This window comes from Neltuma alba, unplaced genomic scaffold (assembly GCF_004799145.2).
Source record: "Neltuma alba isolate B1F8T4 unplaced genomic scaffold, ASM479914v2 tig00010742_pilon, whole genome shotgun sequence".
Lineage (NCBI taxonomy): Eukaryota > Viridiplantae > Streptophyta > Magnoliopsida > Fabales > Fabaceae > Neltuma > Neltuma alba.
In genome coordinates, this window is record NW_021635569.1 from 82328 (window position 1) to 91950 (window position 9623).

At 33.8% G+C, this 9623-nt stretch overlaps 1 protein-coding gene and 1 long non-coding RNA gene across 2 annotated transcripts; both read left to right on the forward strand.

Annotated features, from left to right (window-relative positions):
• The first annotated feature begins 4141 nt into the window (after positions 1-4141).
• LOC114758685 (magnesium transporter MRS2-5) lies at positions 4142-7327 on the forward strand. Its single transcript, XM_028947757.1, has 6 exons — positions 4142-4289; positions 5053-5640; positions 5904-5974; positions 6577-6705; positions 6788-7132; positions 7262-7327. The coding sequence occupies exons 2-6, from the start codon at positions 5211-5213 to the stop codon at positions 7325-7327; spliced, it is 1041 nt and encodes a 346-aa protein (XP_028803590.1). The 5' UTR covers positions 4142-4289; positions 5053-5210.
• A 60-nt stretch (positions 7328-7387) lies between these two features.
• Positions 7388-8203, forward strand: LOC114758691 (uncharacterized). Its single transcript, XR_003741835.1, has 2 exons — positions 7388-7495; positions 7599-8203. It is a non-coding gene; the product is annotated as an uncharacterized LOC114758691 (long non-coding RNA).
• The last annotated feature ends 1420 nt before the right edge of the window (positions 8204-9623 follow it).

The window sequence follows — 9623 nt, forward strand, 5'->3', positions numbered from 1 at the left end:
TAATTAATATCATTAAATATTTTTTTGTATTTATCCTCATATAATATAGTGTCTCATATAAGAAATATGAAAAGGTCTGATGCTCAATTTTTAAAACTCGAGTAATTTTTAAAAAATGTTATTAATTATATTTTGAAAATTCAAATATACCTTATTTTAAAATATAATACTTCACAATAAATGTCTTCTAATTTGGGAAAGTTGGTTAAATATCACTATTTGACAAATTAATTAGAGAATAGGACTTGTAATATGATAGTAAAATATCACTATTGTGTGGGGCCTTAAGTGTCAGCAAGTACGATAGTAAAAAAAATTACATTATCCTGAAGATGTTAATTACATGTGACGAGTGCTAAATATATACTACCTCTCGTTTTTAATATAAGTCCTAGTTTAATTTTTATTTTGATTTTAAATATAAGACTCTAATCCACTTTGTTTCTCATATTTATGTATTTTTTTTCAAGATAGTCTTTCTAATAATGATAATACTAACCAATATACTTGATTAGTAAGGATATTTTAGGAAAAACAACATCTATTTATTACAAATAACTAACTTAATTTATTTTCTTAATCTCCTCAAATTAGTCAATTAACTTTTATAATTAGAACCGGACATAGTATAATTGATGCTCATTTGAATATGACTAATTACATATTATGGATTTGTATATGACTTATTACATATAATTTAAATTAAATGTTGTATGCAAGTAAGCATTGGCCATATGCCTATTTACATATGGGTTTATTGTAACTTATTTGTAGAGGATGTAATTCTCTCTCAGTTTTGTGCTCTATATCTTCATCTATGTGTAAATATCTTCCACTTTGCCTATAAAAGAAGATGTATACAGCTCCCATTCAGTGGATGCAATTTTTTTTAGTTGCGTGAAATGTTTTCTCAACTATGTCCAAAAATGTTCAAAATGAAAGACAATTTGCGCACTGCTGAGCAGCTGAAAATGAGTTGCTTCTCCTTAATAACTTGGGTACAAAAACAAATTTTAAGCACCTTTGCAATAAATATTTTAATGGGTTTTCTTTTCAGCAATTTTTTATGGATTAACCTTTTTCTTTTACATATTAACCTTTTTGTGATTATGGGTGTGTTTGGGTGACACCCCAAACCATGGTTTGGAGACCCAAACCATGGTTTGGGGAATAATCTACCCAAACACCCCCTCCAAAAACCAAAACCATGGTTTTGGGTCAAAACCATGGTTTTGGAAAAAGCAAATTTTTTTTGCTTTTGGAAAAAGAAGGGAGAGTGTGAGGGCCTATATGATATGTATCTTGTTATTTTTTTTATAAACATATTTTTTTATAAATATATTTAAACTTATATTTTATAAATATATATACACATTAATTATTTATTAATTATATTATCTTATGTATTATTAATTATGTTGGTAAAAAACATATTATTAACAATTTTATTCCTTCAAATTAAAATATATCATAAAATCTATTTTTTTTTGTAATTATCATATTAACTTATGTCTTTTTTTTAGTAATTTGTATATATAAAAAGTGCTTCTGATAACAACTATCCAAACACTCTCACTTCTCAGAATCACTTTTTTACAAAATCTATTCTTCACAGAATCTATTTTTCCCAGAATCTATTCTCCAAAATCACTTTTCCAAACCACGGTTTGGTTTCATCCAAACACACCCATATTTAAAATATGGGTTAAGATGCAATCAGTATTCTAAAATATTTTCTCGAGTACAACCACTACCATAAAGTATTTTGTAATGTATTCAGCATCTTAAAATAATTTTTTAAGTGCATAGCACAGTGAATTATTTTTTGCTGCATTTAGCACCTTAAAGTAACTTTTAAAGATGCGTCCAACATTCAAAAATATTTTTTGGTACATTTAGCACCAAGACAAAAAAAAAATATTTCAGGGCCCTGGATGTACCTAAAAAATATTTCAGGGTGTTGGATGTATCACAAAATATTTCAGGGTGTTAAATACACTCTAAAAAATATTTCAGGACACTAGATGCACCTTAACCCTTTAAATATTTTATGTATTTTAATTATATTATATTATTTTAACTATGATTGGTTAATTTCAATTTAGTCACATTAAACCCTTGTCTTGATTGGATGGGGTTGGTTTCTAGTAGCCCAAAAATACTTGTAGTTTAATGATATAAATGTTTTTTTATATGCCTCTCGTCCTATTTCAATGAATATGTCATTTTATTATTTATTTATTATTGTGTTGACTATTAACTTTATTTTTCCTCTAATCCATAATATATTATAAGTTATAAAAAATAGTTTGGTCCAAAATATAAGTCATTATATTTGAAGAATAATTAATTAATATTTATTTGTTAATTTTGTATCTGTAATTAGTGTTTAAATGCAACTCTTTATGTTTCTCTCTCTTTCCTTTGCAGTTTCATTCAATGTAGGTAAAGTCACAAAAATTTTCAATTTAAAACGTATTTAATGAGTTAATTACCATTTTTCATTGTGACGAATTAGATGAAATATATTAAACAAGAATACACTCCTTTGATCTTATTTATAAGTCACTTTCAATATGTTTTACATTGACAAAAAAAAACTTAAACTGCATTAATCTTCATTTAAAATTTAACAACATTTTAACTTTATTTTCATTTAATATATGTTATACGACATGAAAATAAAGTCAATACAATAATAAATAAAGAATAAAATTATGAAAAAAATCACAAAAAAAGACCATCAAAATTGAAGAATTATAGATATGGACTCGTTTACAAAAATTGTTATCAAAACCTATACTATTATTGTCAAAACCTGAAGTAATATTGTAGCAGGTCCCTATTTAAAATTTTTCTATTTCAGCGGTCTTTTGTTATGATTTTTCTTAAAATTATTCATATGAAAATTTTTTTTCCCTACTTTATAATTAAGATCATTTTTTTTTGTCTTCCTCTCCTATTAGGACTAGAGGAGTAATTACAAAGTTATTGAATTTCAAAAAATGATAGAAGTGAATAAATTGGACCCGAGGACTAGATGACAAGTCACGGTTGGATTGTTCTTGGAAGCCCATATATCCCGGCGAATGCTTATGACCACCAAACCGTTTAAAAAAGCCAATGAGAGTTATTTTCATAACTCATAGAATCATAAATTCAAGTCCCATTACTAATATAAAGATCTTGTTAATAGACAATTTGTATGTTGCTTCTGTAGGCACTCTGTGAACCTAAAATGATATAGAAACGCAATTCACCTAAATATTTTGGTACAACAAAATACTTGTTTGAGAAAAATGCCATAGAAGTCATTTTAAAAAGGAGGGAAATGGACAAATTTACTTATTATAATATTAAAAAAAAACCAGACACTATAATACTATATAGGGAAAAATGCGTATAAATTTTTAAAAAAACGGAGCAAAAATGTCCACGCCATTAACTGCTTCAACACGGACTGTTTAAGGAGAATATATTAACTGAAAAATGCTTATGCTGGTGCATACATGTCATAATAGAACGCCTTCGAGAGATCAGCCCTAGTGAACTTTTTCGGCCATGGCGGAGATGGAGAAGTAGAGAGCGAGCGTGGTTGAGGAGACGAATGGCAGCAGCGAGGAGGGGAGGCTCCTGGAGGGTATGGCTGATTGGGGAGGAACATGAAGAGAGCTGGTTTTGCTCTTCAAAATTCAAAATCGAGCTGAAAGTGAAGTGGCATGTTTTTACTGGAGGACAAATTACGTTGACACGATATGGGACTTTAAATAAATAAATAAAAAAGTTAGGAGAAATTGTAAAAAAAGATTTTGAAATTGTAAAAACACAGATAGGGATCATTGACAACTTCACTATAGCTTTTCACAATAATAATACGTTATGAAGTTGTCAAAACTGAAAGTGAAGTTGTCAAGGGTTCCTATCTGTGTTTTTGTAATTTCAAAGTTTTTTTTTTGTAATTTTTCCAAAAAGTTGCTGTCATCTTTCAGAGTTAACGAAAATGACATTTTTACTTTGTTTTCAAACGTTGATGGACATTTTTGTCCTAACATTGATAAATCTGTCTTTCCACCCCATAAAAAAAATGACATGGGGTCTGTCTCCTCGAGGCTCGCTTCCTCACGCACGGCACGCGCGCAGTGGAGCCGATTCGCATTTCGCACACCATAATTTCAAAGCATCCAAACTGAGAGGTACACTGTGAGCTTTTGTGCGCTGCCAGATACTAATTATCAAGTTTGTTTTTATTATCGTCAAGGCAATTCCGTTTCGAAGTTCCATTTTGTAAGGTAATCCATTAGTACTTGTTGAGTGTTTATTAATATCAGTGACTATTTTGTAAGTTATGTTTCCTCTTTAAACTTTCCTCTGGGGTTTCTTTGATTTCTCGCTGCTTCACTGGTGCTCTTTTTTTTTTGACGGCGTTCTGTCTTTTGCTCTGCTTCCTTCATCGACGTTATGAAAGCATATAATTCTTGTCTGAAGCAATCAATCAGAGGAACTGGGTATCGAAATTGTGAAATTTAGGATTTGTTGGGTGTCGGAGGTTTCCTGCAACCACTGAGAATCGAACTTACTTCCTTAGTCTGACTTGTCCTTAAGCTGATTGTCAGTCTAGGTATAGAACATTGACGGTTAGTTGATGCTCATGAAATCAAATACGGGTTCCTTGTAGACGATAGGATTAATGTTTTTGTCTGCTTTCCCATAATCGCAGCCATTGTTAACTTTGTAACAACTCTAAAGAAATGGATGAGGTAACTCTGATCGTTAAGACTGAGTCTTGCTTATTTCTTCCTCCACTCTCGATGCACCCCTTCCCCCTTCCTCTACCGTTTTCGAGAAAATGGATTGACTAGGTAAACAGTGAAATGTTTCCTTAGATTATTCACCAGCTAGTAAAAGCAAAGCCCTACCCCCTCTTTCCTCATTTCAGCGGGGATTAAAAAGATTATGGTTCTTTGTTTCTTACATTTGGTAGTTATTTTAATATTTTAATATAATTCCTTGAACTAATTAGCTTATTGTTTCAATCCTATATTTCGATCTTAGGGGTCACTGAGAAATGCACAAGAGATGGGTCATATCAACTGGTAGTTTTGGGTAAAAATCATTTTGTGTTGCTAACTTTGTACTGACTAAAAATGGGCACTGCCATAGCCGAACACACATCAGATCAGCAGCGCAAGTAGTTGTGAAAGGAAACTCCAATGGAAGAAACACGAGGCCGGGCTTATCCATCCCGTCAATCTGAATCTACCTCATCTCATGATGGTGGTGCAAGATCTGACGTCATTGGGCATGTGAATCATGGGTCTAATGTAAGAGGACTGAAGAAAAGAGGTCATGGAAGTCGTTCTTGGATAAAAATTTATCAGGATGGAAATTCGAAGACTGTGACACTTGACAAAGCTACTATTATGAGATGTTGCTCATTGCCTTCCAGAGATCTCCGACTATTGGATCCTATGTTCATTTATCCATCTACCATATTAGGACGGGAGAAGGCTATTGTAGTCAGCCTTGAACAAATCCGATGTATTATAACTGCTGATGAGGTTTTTCTAATGAATTCCTTGGATGGAAGTGTTGGCCAGTACAAGTCAGAATTATGCAATCGGCTTCAAAAAGAAAAATCTGGTAAGGATGTAGTTCTTTCTGCTGCCAAATATTGACATTTGGATGAGGCGGACTGGTGGGAAAAATAATAGAACTCGAGACTAATAGAGTTATCCTGTGGTCATATCTGTTTTGGTATTATCAGGGATAGAAGTAAAATGATACTGGAAAATTTGATTTCTTGCCTAAAGACAATATGTTTCCAACAAACCAACCTATGATAATGGCTTTGGTGGAGGTAGCAAGTGCATGAAATTGCTTATCGTGTTGCCTTTTTGATACAGATGATCTGCCATTTGAACTCAGGGCACTGGAGCTGGCTCTGGAGTTGACATGCTCATCTTTGGATGCCCAGGTGAATTGACCTGTACCTCTAATTATTGAAGGGACACCCAGAATATAGACTTGATGAATAATTTCTACGTGTTTACTTTTTATATAAAAATAGCAGCAGAGTTGATAGGCCTGTTAGTCTTGTGGTTTTGTGACTATGGTCTATATCATGCATGGTAAAACATTTATTGGCGGGATTTTATTAACTGTCATATGAACATCCATTTCCTGAAAATTCTAGATGACCCAGAAAACCTAATATTGAATGCTCTCTTCTGTCGTTCTTGTTCCTTTTGCTTTATTCAAGATCTATGCTTTGTTTTCTGTCCTTGCCTGTTATGAGGTGCATAACACTGTACTGGCAAGAAGGGGCAGTCATACATGATCCCTGTCATGTTCCCCTGGTTACTATTGGTAGTCTTGTTGACTACTATCACTGCACCACTGTCTCAATCTTTACCACTGAGCTTACCCCGTTTTACCAAGTGAATCTATGGCCTCACTGGGTATAACTTGAGTTTCTTTGACTTGAATTTAGCATATAAGTGTTATCAGTTACCAGCTTTAGTTAAGTGACGATTTCATCTACATCTTCTCACGTTAAGAAGGCTCTGGATTTTATAGGTGAAGGAACTAGAAATGGAAATGTATCCTGTACTAGATGAGCTAACCTCATCCGTCAGTACTCTTAATCTAGAACGTGTTCGGAGATTTAAAGGCCACCTCCTTGCATTGACTCAACGAGTCCAAAAGGTTTATAAGGATAATTTTCTTGCCCTTGAATGTGATATTTTCTCCTATTGCCTGCAACTAGTAATCTGTGTTTGATTCATAGGTTCGTGATGAAATAGAGCATCTAATGGATGATGATGGGGACATGGCTGAGATGTGCCTGACTGAGAAGAAGAGACGATTGGATACATACCCTTTAAGTGATCTTTTCCTTCAGACGCATTTATCAGGATCTGGAACAGTGATTTCAAAATCAGCTCCTGCTTCACCAGAGCGGACCTTGAGTGGCGCTGAGGTGTTGCAAAGGGCTTTCAGCAACATTGGAAATTCAAGTAAATATGGCAGCTTAGCTGGTTCATCTGATAATGAGGAAAAGATTGGACCACTTGAAATGCTGCTTGAAGCGTACTTTATTGTCATTGATAACACTCTTAATAATTTATTTTCGGTAAGATATATCTGAGTTTCTTGTAGTTCTTAAGTTTGCCCATATCGTAAAATTACAGTATCTTTATGCTGGATTTTATAGCTTTTGTAATAAATAATGTACTTATAAAGCTTGACTTTGACCAATCAGCTGTTGGGTAAGAAAGTTGCTTGTGTGACTATCTTTGCTCTTGTGGCCTCTGAATTTTGCTACTGAATTTTTTTCCCCTGCACGTCATGGTTGATGCAAAAATAATCTGTCCATGAGATGCATAATTTATTATGTAGCGTGCTTTGTGTAGATGCTGAAAATATTTTTCTTTTGTTGGTGATGCAGCTCAAAGAATATATTGACGACACTGAAGATTTTATCAATATAAAATTGGTAAGCCGTGATTGACAAGTTTAGCATTCTGCTATCTATTCCTTTTCTCTTTCACAATATAAATTATCTACCAAATAAAATTCACACTCAATATATATGACAGGGCAATATTCAGAACCGCCTAATACAATTTGAGTTGCTTCTAACAGCAACTACATTGCTAGCCACAGTATTTGCTGCTGTCACAGCAGTTTTTGGAATGAATTTTGAAACCACTGTATTTGACCATCCCTCTGGATTTCACTGGGTTTTGGTAGTTACTGGAATTGGCTGTGCATTAGTATACTTCTCCTTCCTATTCTATTTTAGGAACAAGAAAGTGCTTCCAGCATAAATTGTAACCTGCTGTAAATAGTAAACACTATACTGGATTGTATATCTAGTAAAACCGAGTCGGTCGCAGAACTCCATGATGAACGATAGGACAGGACAGGTTACACCAGACTCATCTATCTGGTGTTGATGGAAGAAAATCTACCCACAGCTTTAACAAGTTGGAACATGGCATGTATGAATTGAAACTTTCAGCCATCTCACCCCATTCAAGTTGCTAGAGTTGTACTTTGGCAACTATCCTTTGTGCAGGCCAAGATGGCTCTGTAATCCCTTGATATGCTGAAGGAGTCATAGACTTTCCCATCCCTGCTCTTTCTGTACTCAAACAAGAGATTTCAACTGTCAAATGCAGTGAGTTTTACTAACCCATAATCATAGTCTTTAAAGATACTCCATTTGGTTTTGAGAGTAGTGAATGTTGAAAGGCTTGCTCCACCACCACCTGTATGGTCCCATTTAAGGGTCGTTTGCAAGAGAATGAGAGAATTCGCACTTGACTGAGGAACAAGTAATGTAATCAGTGACATGTAAAATGGTGCTTTCATACAATGTCAAGGTTCCAACATGTGCAGGAGTCAACTATGCATAAAATGTAGAGTATCACATATTCACTTGCTTCCTTTGAGGGCATGAAGAAATTTTTTTTGGGGGGGGGGGGGATTTTAATGAGCTTGATTTACAAAATCAAGAACCTGTTTGGTTGGGTGTTTAAAAGCCCAAAAGTAGCTTATTTGTGGCCATATGCCCGATCGAAAAATTTGGACCTATTTGTTTGAGCTGTTGAGCCATCTGACGTATGGCCAGAAAGGAGAGTGAAACGCAGAATCTCCATAAGCCAGTATGAGGAGTTTTTTCTTTGGCTTCATTGTCACACTATATTGACTTAGTTCCTTTCAAAACCATTTTAGACCATATTAGATGGTTTTAGGCTCACTTTTTACTACAAAAACGCTAAATTTTGGATTTTTACTGTTCATCGGGTAAAAATCTAGTTTTTCTAGCCCAATTTCAAAAATTCATAATTTATTCCACAAAAATCCAATTGTGGTGGTTCAAAATTCTACTTAAAACTCTTTAAGTCCTCTTTCAAGGAAAAATAATCTCATTATCCAATTCCTTATGAAAAAACGTCAGATTTTTGAGAAATGCAACACTGTCCATTTGCCAAAAATCCTTTTTCCCATATTCTGACCTTTAACTTTGAAAAATTATTATAAATCGTATACTGGGCCATTTTTAACGTATTAGCTATCAAATTGAAGCTCAAGATGTTATCTTTCATCATGTCAAATTTCGTGACTAAACGCGTTCGGGAGCATAATCAAAAAGTCGCGTGAACCAGACAGTGTCAGTGTGCTTACAGCACTATTAGTATAATATGTACATAGCCAAAATGAGTTCACGAATTTTTGTGGCTAAACCCCACAAATTATCCTTCAATTTGCAGCTTTCCCTTGGAGGATTCAGGCACTAAAATGTTAGGTTGCATTTGGGGAATGAGATTTCATTAAAATCCCAATAGCAAATTAACCAACTATAGCACCAACAAACATCATCAACATGCACAATTATATTAACTACTATTGGTGAACTAGCATGTTTATCATTTGGCAAACTCAAACATGTAAAGGCCAAAGTAAGAAAGTGCAAAGAGCAACCACATTATAATAAAAAAAGTCCAACCACATAATAGCAATTAATCATGCAATAATCAATAATGCTAAGTTAGTATTAGTAGCTAGGTTTAACTTGCTACCTTGCTCCAAAAGCATTAGCTTTCTTTCCTTCTCCT